This window comes from Tachysurus vachellii, chromosome 7 (genome assembly GCF_030014155.1).
Source record: "Tachysurus vachellii isolate PV-2020 chromosome 7, HZAU_Pvac_v1, whole genome shotgun sequence".
Lineage (NCBI taxonomy): Eukaryota > Metazoa > Chordata > Actinopteri > Siluriformes > Bagridae > Tachysurus > Tachysurus vachellii.
Genome location: NC_083466.1, coordinates 17133730 through 17151461, shown reverse-complemented (window position 1 = coordinate 17151461; position 17732 = coordinate 17133730). Strand labels below are relative to the sequence as shown.

Sequence of the window (17732 nt, the reverse complement as noted above, 5' to 3'; positions counted from 1 at the left end):
GCAAGTTACATGACCTCCATACAAAATCACCTGTTCCTGGAAGGCCCTAGAGCTTGATTGGTATCAAGCATATCTTCATAAACACACAGCATCATCAAGACCAAGCAGCTATCAGAGCTGCTTGTCTGGTAGAAAGTTCTGGAAATGTATTGATCAATTTTAAAATTTCAAAATTCTGTGGATGTTCATGTGGAGTTTCCATTAAGTTCACCATCTACAAAAGGAATGCCAGTGGAAGAAGGATATTAGTCAGAGAAACAAGCAATATGCTAAGAGGAACTCTCAAACAATGCTACCATCACCATGCTGTTCTCAGGATGATGAAGTAAGTATTGGGTTTCCACCAAACATAGTGCTTTGTGCCAAGGCAAAAATGGACTCAGCAGACTAGAAAACCTCTTGCCACAAATTTACTGAATCTCTAACAATACATTTGGTTGCTTCTTTGACAATTATAAACAAATATGTAACCTTCTGTTAACCCCCCATCCCTCAGTCCCCACCCCACCTCAATGACAATACACAGCTAAATATTATAGAGTATTTTATTATATGTGTAGATTTGTGACATAAAACCACAATTTAAAAAAAAAGTCAATTTCAGTGGCAGGTTGTAATAGCCAACTAAGGCATTGTACACATTCATGTCCCACTTCTGCTCTTTAGAACAGTATAGATGTGCGATAATAACAGAACGATGAGAGCTTGAATAAGATGAGGCAGTATTTACTGCTGTGAGGATAAACGAGGTGGAACAGGGCGGGTGTACAGACCACTTTATCCTGCAGTATGATGAGGTAAATCCATGTTCACTCTGAAGATGTAGACGCTCTCTCAAGTTATTAGCATGTGACTTTACACTAACAGTGGCAATATAAGCAGTAAAACGCAAGGCTTTGTAGGTCATGGTACAAGGCCTCCAGAGACTAAGAAGTTGGGGATGGAAAAGGGAGAAATAGAAGAAGAGAAAGGATTTGATGGATGTGACCACTTTCAATTGCATCAGTATTGCACATTGTTTTGCAATATATCCAGCCTTTTAAACAGAAATAATGGTTGTAAAAACACTCAGAGAATTAAAACAAAACAAACATTAGCTTGAGTCTATTTTATTATAATTATAATTATAATAAAATAATATAATACTAATACTAATTATGAAATAGTTCCCTAATTACTTAAATTTATAGCACATGATTTCATATGAGATACATTATAACCCATTTAATACTCTGTTTTAATTTTTACTGCATGTCCTGGAGAGGACATTAATATTAAAATTAATATTTTACATCTGTTATGTATATAATCTTCCAGTAATGTAGCATTAAGGCAAAATGGGTGTGTAAAAGATCTTATGTGAAAACGAATCACATTAAAGGGCAATAAATTCACTGATCACTTTCAGAACTAGAGTCATCAACGTGGAAAATATAACTCACATAGCTAGATACAAAATGGCATAGGTAAGGTTTTGCTAGATGAAGGTGTATGTTTCAAACCGATGGCGGAGAGAGAACCTACACTCGAGTTACATTTGGTAGATAACACACTTTCAAAATAAAGATTTCTTGCTGACTTTGGTTGTTACATCTTTCTTCTACTTGCTGTGGATACGTATAAAGTTGCATAAAATGTATTTATAAAATTCAATACCAATTAGCAAAGCATTGTCCTTGTAGACAGCATCATCAGTGCGGGTTGGTTTATGTTTAATCTATGCCCATTAATCTATTCTTGGCGTTTAACCTTTACTCTGTGATCTCCAGGATCAAATCGTCCCCTTCCAGTGTGCTATCGGTCTTGATGTACACCTTGGCCACGGTTCCTGTGAGCGGCGAGTTCACCACAGTCTCCATCTTCATGGCACTGAGCACACAGAGAGGCTGACCTTTCTCCACCTTCTGACCCTGTTTCACCTTCAGCTCCACCACCTTCCCTGGCATGGGGGCTCCCACCTGACCTTTGACGTCCTTCAAAGCCTTTGGATGGAAGTGCATCTCCTGAGGGTAGTGTACAAGGTTGGCATTACAGTGATTAAGGGAACAGACTAAACTCAGCACATCAATTCTGTCATATATATGGAATTTTATTTTAATCCAACCCCACCACTACATCTATACTTATTTATATATGGAATTGATATATTAAATATATAAGAATACTGAAAGAGTTTTTTAGCTCCAGCACTCAAAAAAAGCTCAATTACTGTTAATGGTAATTACACCTACAATATGTTACAGATGTGGTGGATACAGTCTAGTATACTTTTCTAAGGATTACCAATTGCCTGAGACAGAATTCAAGAACTCTCCTGATACCTAAGCGAATATTCTAGCGTTAAGTGTTAACTGATTAAGTGTTCAGCCAAGGCCTCCAGGATTGAGAATTGCAGATTTTATACTGTCCGCTTAATTTGTCAAGTCAGGTGTAATGACATGGTGGTTCACGTTACTCAATTAAGTGTGTTCCAGGGAGGCACCTGATCCCGTTTTAAGTTTTTAAGCATTATATCATGAGATGTACTGAAATGATTCACAGCTTGAGATCTCATCTACAGGGATGAGAGTGCCAGATTTACACTTTCTCCTTACATGGAGTTGGCTGTGAAGATGTACTGGAACAATACTCAATTAATTATGAGGGATAAGCAAACACAAGAGCTGTTAAAACTTCTTTAGAGAGTCTATTTTACTCAGTTAAAGAGATTGCAGTAGTGTCATTGGTACTCTAGCATTAGACAGTATAGGAAAGACAGATTGGCACTGTATTTTCTCTGTTTAATCAGTAATGTCCGACATCTGCTATGTGAGAAATCGAAGGGAAGTGGCATTTTTGACTTAGTGCTGTGAAAGCTGTAAAGTGAGAACTGGTAATATGACAAATTGTCAAGAAAAGTAAGTTTTTTCACACAAATAAAGAAAGTGAGAAGACGGTGCCTAGCCATTTAATGATTTAGAAGATCCTTAAAAGATACAGTCTCTCAGTAATGAGCTGCTATTTCCAAAAAATTGAGCTTCATTATAGTTGTGCTGTTTCTGCAGAATAAAATAAGAGTATATTTCTGATTTTCTTTGAGAATGCAAATGTGTATATGATAGGTTTGTTGTTGAAGAGTCTCAATATCAAGCTTCATTATGGTTTTGCTGTTTTTTTTTTGTTTTTTGTTTTTTTTGAAAAAAAATAAGGGTATTTTTGATTTTTAGGAAAATGCTTATGTGTGTTTGATAGGTTTAGTGTTAAAGAATCAACAGTTTGTTTTGTAAACACATTATTACCTTCATCGCCACCATATCTTTGACTAGGACAGACCGCAGTTGACCGTTCAGCTCAAAAAACACCTCTCTCTGTCCAGCTTTGTTTAGGTCCCCCAAAGCCAAGGCTTTGATATGTAACGTTTTTCCTCTTTCCAACTCAACCTGAGTGACAAACACAAAGAGAGAGAGAGGAAATGAAGAAAATCAATAAAAATTCATTTGTTTTAAACCTGACTGAGAGATGACCTATTTCCACAGCGCTAACTCAGGCTTTTGGCAAGCCCTGAGCCACGTGATTTTGGGCAGTTAATTTAGTACAGCTATTCTGGAAGTTGGATATACATCAGCGCATGCTTAATATAGATCATGCTAATCTAAAATAACCAGTGATGACTTACATCTTAGCATTTTCTCTGAGGAAAGAGACATAAGCAGACTGCCAAAATACTTTATGCATGTAAGGATTATGCAGACTTTCATCGAGGATACTATAATAACTATCCAAAAATATAAGCAAAGCAAGTGTTTGGAAAATCAATGTCAGATAGTTTAGGGATGCTAACATGCTGTTTTTTTTGTCATCAGTGGAGTTTTTGAGGTATGGCAGGCAGAAGAGTGAATTAAAGTTCACTTATTTATCTTTCATCCAATTCTTTCTCTGTCTGATTAGCGACGGTGGTCTGGCCTTTCATCTCCTCTCAGTGTGCAGCACATGGCCATGAGCATGTCTGTGCCTGGTAGGTTCTGACCGACACGTAGGCACAACGTCTGTGCTCTCTGTTACAGCAACTGCAGCATGGATTAATGGGGATTTAGGTGAAAGAAACATTGGCAAGTTACTGAAAGCAAATGTTAAGACTGCTCGATGCCAAAAAAATTGTTTTAGGTGTATTGAGAGTCCTTTATTGAAATCATTCATGTTGTTTAATCTTCATATCTTGAGATTCACTTTGCTAACAAGAGCTTATCCTAACTACCATCACATCCACACACAACACAACACTCCAATTAAACCTGCTCTGGCACGAGGATACTGTAGGTTAGACCACTCATTTTGCACTTTTCTGTTCCTGACATTGAATATTAAAATAAGATGAAAGAGGGGGACTGGCTTTTGGCAAGGGCTGAGAAGGTCAAATCCCACCGCACTATAAAGTGACTGAACCGGATTTGGCATGGACCTTTGGGAGAGGTTTCCCAAAGGTTTGGGAAAAAAGAGAGAATAGAGAACGGTAAAAATTCTATGCCCCAGATACAGGCATCATTTGAGCAGCTATTATAATTTGTGTCAGACACGCTGAGCCAGACATGACAAAAAGGTAAGAGGAGACAGACAGAGTGCAAGGGAGAAATAGACAGAGAGAGTCAGAGAGACAGACAGAGAGAGAGAGAGAGAGAGAGAGAGAGAGAGAGAGAGAGAGAGAAGATGGATGATCATTACCTGGAACTCCTCTGCAATTTTTGGTCCATCGAGAAACAGGCGGGTGTTGAGACATTCAACAGGCCCAAAATTGGATCTGAACTCTTTAAACTCCTGAAAGACTTTTGGATACATGGCTGCTGACATCACATCTTCAGGCGTGATGTCCTCTCCATGTGCTGTACGTAGATCAGCCTCAAGCTTTTTGAAGTCCATGGGCGGCAGGGATGCACCTGGACGACCCTCTATCCGAGGTAGCGATTTAAGCACCTATGACACACATTGAATAAGAGTGATCTTTAGATGTTAGAAATATCTCTTCCAGGTTTCAGCACATTACAGTTCTTTAACAGTCATCTAATGATGACAAGTAGAAATTTGGCTATCTGAAAGGAGTTCTTCACAGTGGCATGTCCAGGTTTAAAATACTGACAGTGTAATTACTCTTTAATCTTCTCCATCAGCTCTTTGTGTGAGCCATGCTAGAGGCAGAAATCCCTTTACTTTAATAATACATAGTGCATTATGGTGTTTGTATCGGTTTTATAACTTTTAAATGGTTCTGAGACAAAGACTTTGGCTCAGTCTTCTGAGAAACACATCAATTACACCCAAAACTCAGCTGTCGTTCTTTAATTATTGAAGACGTATAAATAAAATAACTCCAAACTACCAGAATGCAATGAAGCACAAGAGTGTGGTCGGTTATATGATCCAATCTGAAGAAAATCTCTCAGATAATAACTTCAGACACACCATTAAAACAAGGCAACACAATGCAGGAGAAGATAAAACAAATAGGGCGGGTGGCAGATCGGCAAATTGTCAAGACCACGTAGGGGGACATTGAGGTGAAGAAGTAATTGATCTTGGTTGAGGAAAGCACTTGTTTTAGATAATTGTAGTTGGCAGAATGACAGGAGTCACATTGACATTCCTTTGTTTCCTTTTTTTGTAGCATGAAGGTAAAAAAAATATAGAGTCTCACAATTAAGAAAATCATTGTCTAAAAATAAATACCTAGCTATTAAGACAAACAGGTGACACACACATGTCTGTGGAATTAATAATCACAGAGCACGTTATTCAAACAAAATATCTGTGGGTTAAAATGGCCAGCCACACGTCCACCACGGCCACTTCTGATTAATTCACCTCCTGTTAGCTTGTGCACAATAATAAACCTTAAAACGTCCCAGAATCTGCAGCAGGTTTGTTATTCTGTAGCCATGGGACATATTTGCCCTCCATCGTCAGTTGAGCGATGGCTTACATGTTTGGGCAAACAGCAAGCTACCAAAAAATCCCACCCTCAGTGCACTTCTTTTCATGAATTAGAAGCACATAAAATAATTTTTTCCTCATCCACTCTGTAGTCATAGATGTGTCATTAGTTTAGCTTCTCTCACAAAATCAGTTTTATTAAGAAAATAAAAGCATCTTCCTAGGGGATAATAGAAATGCAGAAGGCAATAGATGGTTAGAGGAACCAGTATGGCTATAATCACTAGAAGCATTTTTCTCTTTAATGGCGCAGACTTTGGAACCAGGATACACATCTCTTTATGCTATTATCACATCAGCGGTAGAGGAAGTGCCAGTACGGTGATTTTATTTGCTCAAATTTATAAGCGGCAAATGAATTTGGCAGCAAGACGTAAAATCTTTTAGTCTCTTGTTACTATCAACTCAAAGGAGAGATGTGTGTGTGAGAGAGCGGAAAAAGGACAAACAAATAAGAGACAGAAATTGTCACTAATGGACATTAGGTACGGTAGGATGGGAGAGGTGCAGGGAGTGTCACTTCACCATTTAAACACCTCTACTGATCTTTCATCCCAACCAATCTATCAGCCCAACGAGGAGATGGATATATTGGACTCTAAGTGGAGACAACCATGATGTGATGGGTCTTGAGAGAGTGGCTCAATTGACCTGTCCAAGATAAATGCTATTCACAAGACTAAAGATGTAGTCACACCATTATTTTGCCAATGTGGAGTGAAAATCCGGCTTCCGTGGAGTGATGTCACTTTAGAAGGAATGTAGTGACCTTTTAGCTATCTGAATTTGTCCACATTTGCACAACAAAAGGTATGGTGTGATCGCTCCTGCTACATTGTTGTCACAACCTGGATGGAAGGAGACAGACCCGTATGCAGGATAGCTTCAAATGAAGGGGGTTTAATAAATAAAGAAGACATAGACAAAAATGACGATAAATGAAACAATACAACTGACGACATTTAACAGGGACTAGACATGACGAGGGGTACATGCAACTAATGATCCGCGCTGCATTCAGCAACGCGGCTAACTTAAATACAATTAAGACAATGACAACATTAGGAACAGGTGAAGAAACAGGGAGGAGCAGACGAAGGCGGGCAGACACGTGACAACAACAGCACATGGCCAAAAGTCCGGGCTGAATCATGACAATTGTACAGTATTATGCCATTTTTTTCCCCTTTGGCTCATGCCACAGAGGTTCACAAGTTTGAGCATACTTTCTGGTGTTTATTCCTATTCAAATAAAACTTAAAAAAAAAAACCTACTTTAGTGTGAAATTGGCTCAGGGACTGTGGACCAATCAATTATGTTTGTCTTTATTACTATTTCAATTAAACTTTCACAATATTTCTGGATAAAATTGAGTTGTTAGAAATAGGCTTAGGGACTTTGGCCCAATCATTATGATACAGTATGTAAACGATTAGAAGATAACGTTGTAATAGGAACTTTATAGCCACAAATCCTGCATCCTATCTTATGAAGCTTAGTGATAAACTTTGAACAGATTGGCTATTATTAAATAAATCACTCTGAAAATGACAATGTATGTTGAGATGCTTGTAATAAATGTTTATTTAAGCACTACAGATAGACATAGGTCAGCAAGAGGACATGGGCCATTTCTGAGCCAAGAGCTCTGATTTTAGTCTTTCATTGTGTCTAGTTTTTTATTGGTACTTCGCTGGCAGTTCAAAATGCTGCAAAATTACTGTTTACTACAAACTACTTCATATAAGTTCTGGTTTAAACATAATGCATGCTTTCAAACTCCACCGCCGACTGCACATCAGCCCAGACGTCATCTTACTGACAGTATAGTGTTTTATATAGTTGGAATAATTAACATGCAAGGGAGATAGATGATCTTTTCAGAATCAGGGCTATGCAAAAATTCTGAATACCGACATCAAGCTAAACAATTTTCATACTACACATAGCCACCTTGCAGTTAAATAAAAGAAAATAACGACATCTTTAAAAAAGTGGTAGCAAGAAACACTACACCTCATAAGTGAAATGAAGGCCAATGACTTTCTGACCTTATGTTTAGTTAAATATAAAAAACATAATAAAGGAGAATAAATAAAAGTAAAGAGACTAAAAAGATGAATAAAATAAAGAGAATTATTCTTGTAATTTTTGTTTAAAAGAAGATCACACATTCCTCTTCTTCTCAGGAATTCCTCTACTAATGTGTTTCTATTAGTCTGAAATAATGCACATAACAAATACATAACTAGATAGTTATAAAAATTTCTCAGCTACCATTCTTTAGATTGGTATGTTAGATATCCAACCAAAATGTAGGACACATACCCGTGTAAAATATTATTTTGTATAATTTGGGTATATTTTTAAATTTATTTTTCAAAAGTTGTTATCATGATATAAGTATACTGTATGGTTCTGGAGTACTTACTGTATTTTATGCCATAGATTTTTTAAATTTAAATTACAGCAAAATATTTAGCATAATTTATATTCTGCACAGATTCCAATGTCTTCATTTATACATGAGAAGCAACTCACTTCTTAACATATAATTACTCTATAAAGGCACATAAGAGCAAGTGCTCTAATAAAGCCTCGGCTCCTCACTCTTCCCAAACAACTGCCCTCGATTACCTCGATGACCCTCACCTTTAAACAGTGATTAGTGCTGTCAGACTGCTGAACCGAATAACAAATTAACATAAACTTCTACATAAAACCTGGACATTTCTGTTTTAGTTATATTAAAATCAACATTATTCACTGCATAACAAACTATGGGTTTTTTTCAGTGACAAAAAATGCGTCCCAATACGCCTATGACCTGTCTTATATAGTACGCAAGAGTATATACTGTAGTACGCTCATTTCAACATATGATGTTGAAATGAGCTTCCCAATGGTACTCGGATACAAAGTGTGGATCTCTGAACACTTTTTCAGCTAATAATTCACAATATTGGAGTTTTGGGACCGTTTACTTCCCTGAACTCAACCTGCAAACATGGGGGACGAGCGTAACGTCTGTGATGCTTCTTCAGTATTTTTGCCAGAATATTTTAGAGAGGTGTAAATGAAATATGGTCAAATAAATCAAGGGAATGGTAAATTAAATGACATAGTATAGATAACATAACGAATGAAATGATTAATGACTGAAAGCTAAAATGCAATGAGGAGTTTGTTTATGAGGACAGTGTGCGTAACTAGGCAACGACGTTCTCTTCTGTTGCTGTTGTTGTTATGTTCATATCTCTTTTGCTACACACTCAAGAGTAAGTCCTTTTTCTGTACACAAAGGGTACATACTTTTAGTGCATAGCAGAAATAGGTGAATTGAGATGCATCATGAATCACAGCTTCGTTAATTGCTCTGGTGACTTTTTACTCTGACCTTCTGCTGGTCGTCTATCAGTATGATAATTAAGTAAATAGCTTTCATTGCGTGTGTTTTTTCTTGATTTATTTCTACATTAGATATTAGCGGACAATAATTGCTCGATGACCTAATTAATAATTGTGAAGTGTCATGAGAAAGTCCAGCATATGAAACTCGCCTACCAGTGCTATTAGTCAGTGCACATACTGTAGAAGAACATTCTAAATTAGATGCCAGTTGCATGAACCCTGATTGAAATGCTGATTTTCACATTGATTTAATTTAGCATTAAATCCATTTATTATCAGAATTTCTGGCTCTCATGTTCTGTACTGAGGCCAGAGGAGATGATTGTCATTTTTTAAAGCCTTCTTCTGCTGTGAGGCAAATTGTAATTGCACTGAATATTTGAATCCCCTATACTTCTGCAAATATCTGAGCAGAACAGATGGCTACTGTGAAGAACCTTGCTAGATGAAGTGAGTGGAAATATTGCAAATCAGATTTTCCATCCTTATTCTGTACTCCTTAACCTACACATTGAAGGAAACCTGGATTTTTTCCCATGGAACTCAGAGGATAAAAATTTTAAAGATGAAAATCAGCCTACAGATCATATCTTGGGATTTGGGAGCAAACCAGTGTACCAGAGGAAACATCCAAGCCCTACACACAAGGGATGGAGGCAGGAATCAAACCCCAGCCCTGCAGGTGTGAGGCAAATATGCGAATAACCATCAGAATAGATTTACAGGCAGTTTAAGGTGCTTTTGCATATACAGCATTTAGTTACTTTAGTAATACCGTGGTACATTTCATTTGTTTGAGCAGGTGAGAACAGCAGAAATGGTCTGAGTCCGTCTGTGTGAGTGAGGTGAGTGAGGTCCAGTTCCAAAACAAACCCTAAATTTGATTGCTGTGAATCGACCCTGAATTGACTAAACCACAGAAAGTGGGTAAGTTTGAATTGCAAGCAACATTTATTATAGATGTAAGCTTCAAAACAGACCACAAACTGAGCCAAGAACAGAGCGGCAGAAATATGATGTGTTCTGAATATCTTGAAGCAAAGACCAACAATACTGGATATGCTACACAACATGTTATAAATGTGTTATTTTTATTTTTAATGATATGGGTGTTTATCTGTCTTGGTGTTTCTGGGAAATTCTTGGGTAATTCTGTTTATCATTTATTCCTCTCCTGTAGTTCTGATGAATAAGACAAAAAAATAAAAGCATTTTAAGCCCTGTCCCTTCCTACACACTCCTTCGGTGTGTCTTTTGTACTGCGTGATACAAAGGTACCAATTTATCTCCGATTCTGATTCAGCAAACAAATTAATAGGTGTGAAAGCACTTTTAAATGTTTAAACAAATGTCATCATTCATGCATGCTGATTTATGCTTTTTCCTTTGACAGTATCACTGTGTTCATTGTGTGAAACAAAATACAGTACAGATCTGCACTATTCAGCAAGCTGGGAGTAGTTAAAAATCCCCAAAGGAGGAGTTGAGGCCTAGTTCTGAAATAAAGCCATTATTAGAGCTGTGCTGTATTTTTTATTTTTTTTTTGTCTGCAAACCTCTTCAAAGCTCACACAGCTAAAAGAAATGCTGGGTCTGTAAGAGCACACACTCTGGCCTGAACCTCAGCACATTTATTTCTCCTCCTCCTGAGCCTACTCTACTCCAGCTAGCCATTAGCAAATTCAGTTACGCTAATGCTGTTGAGAAACATACATAAAATATGCCGATTAGTGCATGGTGAGCCTCTCTGAGGACTGCCTTGGAAGGTTTTAGTAGCTTTTTTCTCTCAGTAGAGGAATGATGCACAAAAGAGTGCTCACTAATGTTATTAGTCACACAAGATGCAGTTCATAGATGCCTCCCACATTTCCCAGTCACCCCTCGTTAATTTGATGGCTTTTGTGGCTATTTGCGAGAAGAGAGTTGCGTGTCGATGTGGGTGCACGCAGTGAGAGTGAATGCAGAAGAGCAGAAGATGGCAGGTTTGGTTTGAACCAGAGCAGAAACTGCTGTGTTCATTTGGAGTGTTGCCTGCTTTGTAAAAACGCTTGTCAATAGCGTGTTTTTGAATAGAACTGCCTCTCTTCAGTCTGATTTTCTTAGTTCTAAGGTTTGAGAAAAGAGGCTTTTATATGCTAGTTGACATAATCCACTATAATACACAAGCAAAAAATGCTAAATCCGTTAAGCTTGTGTTTCTAAATAGGACGTGTGAAAGACAATTTAATGCTAGAAATGTACCGATGACTAATAATAATTGTCAGATGATAAACACTGACACTTAAATAGGCTGAGAATTTGTGTTACTTGTGTGTGTCTCGTATAGGAAGGCTGATCAGTGGCTCACACCAGGCTGGATCTGTCTATCCCATTTAAACTGGATCAGCCAATTCCCAGTTATAGGACACTTGAGCTCCCAGGCCCAATTCCAAAATGTCTCTAGTGCACCACATGGGCACTAGTTAGAGCTCTCAGCCAAAAAAACACTCTCCAACATGTTTTTATGTGCTCTCACACAAACACATATACATACACATACATGCATAATATCTTGGGCTGTGGTGAAGTGTGTCTGAGGCAGTATAGCCTAGAGATGATCTTCTTTTACTTTAGGCTTTTCCCGTTAGGGGTCGCCACAGAGAATCATCTGTTTCCACCTAACTATATCCTTGGCATCCTCTACTCTTGCAAAAATTAACTTCATGTCCTCTTTCAACACATCCATATATCTTCTCTTGTGCCTCCTGACTTCTTACCTGGCAGCTCCATCTCCAACATCCTTCTACCAATATAACCATCTCCCTCCTCTGCACGTGTCCAAACCATCTTAATCTATCTTCTCTGACCTTGTACTCAAAACAGCCAACCTGAGCTCTCCCTATGATGTGCTCGTTCCTAATCCTGTCCATCCTCGTCACTCCTAAAGAGGACCTCAACATCCTCATTTCTGCTACTTCCATCTCTGTCTCGTGTCTTTTCCTCACAGCTACAGTCTCTAACCCATACACCATAGCTGAACTCACTACTGTCTTGTACACCTTTCCTTTGATTCTTGCTGACACTCTTCTGTCACCCAACACTCCTGACCCTTTTCTGCACCGACTCCAACCAATCGCCTCTCACCTCATTTCCACACTCCCTGTCGCACTGGATGGTTGACCCCAAACATTTAAACTCCTGCACTTTCTTGACCTCAGGCCCCTGTAACTACACTGTTCTACTTCCCTCCCTCCAGTTCAAACACGTGTATTCTGCCTTACTAAGACTGATTTTCATTCCTCTACCTTCCAGGACAGAAATCTACCTTTCCAGGTGTTCCTCCACCTGCTCCCTACTCTCACTACAGATCACAATGTCATCCACAAACATCATTGTCCACAGCGATTCCTGTCTGACTTCATCCTTCAACCTGTCCATCACCATAGCAAACAAGAAGGGACTCAAAGCTTCTCTGCCACTCCTGACATCCTCATACAGTACCATAGCTCTTCTCTCGGCACCCTGTAATAGCTTTCTCTAAATCCACAAAGACGCAGTGCAGCTCCTTCTGACCATCACTGTACTTCTCTATTAACATTCTCAGAGCAAAAATTGCATCAGTCGTGCTCTTTCTGGGCATGAAGCCATATTGCTGCTCACAAATATCCACTTCCTTTCTTAGCCTAGCTTCAAATACTTTCCCATAGCTTCACTGCATGGCTCATCAACTTTATACCTCTTTACATCACCCTTGTTCTTAAAGATCGGCACTAGAACACTTCTCCTCCATTCTTCAGGCTTCTCCTCACTCTCTAAAATCCTGTTGAACAATCTAGATAGAAACTCCACTGCTGTCTCTCCTAGCACTTCCACACCTCCACAGGTATGTCATCTGGACTAACTGGCTTTCCACTCTTGATCCTCCTCAGAGCCTTACTTCATCCTTTCTAATCTTTGCTATTTCCTGCTCTACAATATTCACCTCTTCCTCCTGTCTTATCCTTTCATTTTCCTCATTCATCAGCTCCTCAAAAAATTCCTCCCATCTTCTCTGCACCTCGCCTGTGAGCACCTTTCCATCTCTATCTTTATTCACCCTTATCTGTTGCACATCCTTCCCATCTCTGTCTCTCAAATCTGTAAAAGTCTTTCTCACCTTCCCTGGTGTCTAACCTGGCATACAACTCATTTATGCTTTCTGTTTGGCTGTTGCCACGTCCCTCTTCACTCTGCGCTGTAATCCTATCTATTTTCTTTGGTACTTTCATACTCTTCTTTACTTCTGTTGTAGTTTCCTAGTCATCTGGAAGCTCTTTCTGACCACCTAAAGTCTGTCTCAGCTTCTGTCTGAATTCCACACAGCTTTCTTCCTTTTTCAATTTCCACCACTTGGTCTTATTTTCTATCTTTCCTCTTCTCTTCCTCCTAACCACCAGAGACATCTAACACATCTCAACTGATGCTGTCTGGCTACACTCTCTCCTACCACCACCTTGCAGTCGCTAATCTTTCTCAGATTGCCCGTCTACTTAGAATGTATTCTACCTGTGTACTACTACCTCCTCTCTTATATGTAAATCTATGTTCCTCTTTCTTCTTTAAATAAGCGTAAACTACAGCCATTTCCATCTTTGCTTAGCAAAGTCCACCAACATCTGTCCTTCTAGGTTCCTTTCCTTAACACCAGAGGTGGGAAGTAATGCAGTAAAAATACTTCGTTACTGTACTTAAGTAAATTTTTCTGGTATCAGTACTTTACTCCACTATTTATTTTTCGGACAACTTTTTACTTTTACTCATTACATTTCTACACAAATATCTGTACTTTTTACTTCTTACGTTTTCAAAACAGACTCGTTACTTTTAGTATTATTTCTTCTCATTGAGCGCTGTTTCCAGCCTGTCATCCTATCATTGTGCGGCTTTTTCACCATGTGACTGGTGTATTATTTACTGGCTATCAGACATAGACTAAGGATAGCGGAGCTAACAATGAGCAGCACGCCTACAAAAGGAATGGCCAATGTTAATTCAAAAGGAGTCACCGAAGTTAAAATAACTAACAACGAGGACATTCCTGAACACCCATGGCCATATATGAGGGAGATGTTGGAAATAATCGGCGTCAAAAAGGATTCCTGGCGAATGCGTTGCGAATTGTGTCAACCAAAAAAACACGAAGTGCTTAATTTAATTAACATTAATTTTGTCATTTGTAAAACATCACAATAATTTTGAGTTGTTTTCAAAGACAGAGCTGGAATCTCCCTACAGTTTGGGATATGGCCTTGGTGATACACTTGGTATATATTATATTTCCAAAAGTATTGGGTCACCTGACCTTTCCTGCTATATGTGGTTGTTTTCTGATCTCATCCCTACTGAACACCTTTGGGATGAATGTGAACGCTGACTCCACCCTACCTCACCTACATCAGTGCCTGCCTTTCGTAACACTCTTGTGGCTGATGAACACAAATATCCATCAGCACACTCCAAAATTATATGTATATATATATAACATGACGTCCAGTTACCAGCATGACACTAAACAGGTAGTAGTAACAGCGACTTTTTTACTTAAGTACATGTCAGAGCCCATACTTCTTTACTTGAGTAAAAGAGTGTAGTCACTACTTCAACTTTTACTGGAGTCTTTTAAAAAATGAGTATCTGTACTTCTACTTGAGTAAAGGATCTGTGTACTTTTGCCACCTCTGCTTAACACCAAACCTGCCCATCACCTCCTCATCACATCTGATCCCCTCAACATGTCCGTTAAAGTCTGCTCCAATCACTACTCTCTCCCATCTGGGAATGGTCTCTATCACCTTATCTAACTCTCTCCTTCTCTTCTAACTCACAGCCTACATGTGAAGTATAACCACTGACAACATTTAACACAGACCCCTTCAAGTTCTAACTTCAAACTGATTACCCTGTCTGACACTCTTTTCACCTCTAAGACATTCCTCACAAACTCATCCTTCAGGATCACTCCTACCCCATTTCTCTTCCTGTCAACACCGTAATAAAAGTGTTTGTATCCCCCTCCAATACTACGTACTTTGCTCCCCTTCCACCTGGTCTCCTGCATACACAGTATATCCACCTTTCTTTTCTCCATCATGTCTACCAGCTCTCTATGTTTCTTCATAGAATCCCTATTCTCAGATCTATACTCCTGCTTTTCTTCTTCTCTCTCTGCCTATGAACCCTTCTCCCTCCTCTCCTTCCTCAACCAACAGTATCCCAATTGCCGCTGGCACCCTGTAGGTCAACAGCACCAGTGGCGGTCGTTGGAATTCACACTGATGACTTGCATGTTTAAATATGGAAGGTTTTACACCAGATGCCCTTCCCGAGGCAACCCTTTCTATTTATCCGGGCACAGAAGTCACTGGCTCGCAACCCCTGTGGCTAAATTAACCTAGAGCTGGTCTAATGGAAATAAAAAAACAGTGCTAAAAGTACATTTCCATGGCAGAAGAATCAACCGCTGAAATCTCTAGTGCAAAGAACCATGGGACATGTCTTTTTCAGCCATAGAACTCAGAAAACCGCCTTCTTTAACAGTATGCCGTGTATACCAATAAAATTAGAGTAAGTCTACTAGTATGTTAAGTATGTAACATAAACACAGACATTATCACAAAACCACTAAGTCACTAACATGTTGACAGATTTAGGCAACATGTTGACAGACAAGGAAAAGTATTTACTCTTGTGGAAAACTGTGCATCATAAAATGAACCCCATCTTAGTCAAGTTCAAATAAAAAGCTGATCACTAATCCCTATTGACAGGGGCAGCAGTGTTATAAAATCAGGAACACAACGTTCTTAATGATCCAGAAACAATGTCATTTTCAGGGCCTTATTTATTCACCTAGTTTTTATATCTGCAATATAAATTCCTCATCTATCTTTCTATCAATATTCCTGCCACCATCTCCTCTACCTCCATCTCTCCTAGAACTAAAGTGCTCACTTGAATGGTGAACAGGTTTTCATTAATCTTTGTGTCCATCTCTTCCTCTCTTCTCCATCTCTCTCTCTCTCTCTCTCTCTCTCTCTCTCTCTCTCTCTCTCTCTCTCCCTCTCTCTCCATCTCTCTCCATCTCTCTCACAGCAGTATGCTAAATGTGCATGTCACCCTTTGAAGGCCAGTATAGTGTTCCCTGCAGGGCCTCGTATGGAAATGTTGCCATCACTGACAAACACTGTTTGATTTTTTTTTTATTTTTGGGCTCCAGGGTGTTATGGCCCTCAGGGATATCGAGTGTGTATTTGAGCCAAAGTTGGATAGAGAGAAACTGGAGAGCTTTAAAGCCGACTATCCCTCTGCAAGAAAAAGGAACATTGTCAGTATGACAGCAAAACCCTCAAAACTCTCCCGCATGACTTGATAACTTAGTTCCTTTTTAGTGATTATATGCTGGAAATGTCAGTTGCTTTTCACTGGAAAGATTTCATTAACCAGCACAGCGCAGCACTCACCAGGAAGAAGAACAAGTCCATTAAAAGGCAAGCGCAGATGACAAGATCTTTACAGAATAACACAGTTCTCTCTTTTTCAAACACCCATGCACACAAACAAACTGCACTTATCTAGAGTGATTCAGTGTCTAGTTAAAGGACAGAGATGTTGCTTGCTTCTAAACTACTGACACAAGGTCTGGGGGGATGATAACTTTCACCACACTGTAGTACAATGAACTGTACTTAACTGGTGGTTTATTAAATACTAGAAATGTGTACTTAATATACAGTCAACTTGGTGTACTAAATCTGTTTAGAAGGCTACATTAAAGGGGATATTCTGTACAAAGACATAAATTAAAGGCACTGTTTGTTTGCTTAGCGAAAGCCTTTAATGGTTTTCCATTAGCATTTACACAAGTTAGTAATTTATATAGTAAGTCAGAAAAAGTTTCCTGAACCATTAAATCCTATTCATTTGGACCAGATATTCTGGTAAGAAGCTACAAACTCTTCATTCTTCAACAATGACTCGAGGAATCATTTTTCTAATTGTATAATTTTTCTATTGAAAATTTCTTTTTACTGTATATTTTTCTGGCCCAGAATGAAGCTCCACCCTTCAGCCTGTACAAAACAGTTCTTCCCATGGCATACGCAGCTTGAACAGGGTGGGGTTTGTGGATGAGGCTGAAATGCAGTTGCAACTGATCTCAGAGGCAACAGATGGCTCAAAACATTACATACTGCTGCTTTAATTTGTAATTTCATACAAGGAAAATTGTTTCCCATCTGAGGGACCAATAGGTCAAACTTTGGGACAAGTAAGTAAATACATTATCTCCCTGATTGAATTTGTTGTTTAAAACAGAAATGAAAAACAAAACAAACAAACAAAC

The 17732-nt window shown here is 38.8% G+C and overlaps 1 protein-coding gene across 1 annotated transcript in view; it reads right to left on the bottom strand.

Annotated features, from left to right (window-relative positions):
• Window positions 1-531: 531 nt before the first annotated feature.
• pcxb (pyruvate carboxylase b) overlaps window positions 532-17732 on the bottom strand; it is a 224896-nt gene continuing 207695 nt past the window's right edge. Inside the window, exons 19-21 of the mRNA XM_060874658.1 lie at window positions 4699-4947; window positions 3279-3419; window positions 532-2003 (exon numbers count right to left, since the gene is read on the bottom strand). Of these exons, the coding sequence (XP_060730641.1) occupies window positions 1752-2003; window positions 3279-3419; window positions 4699-4947 (642 nt within the window). The 3' untranslated portion in view covers window positions 532-1751. The remainder of the gene's footprint in view (window positions 2004-3278; window positions 3420-4698; window positions 4948-17732) is intronic.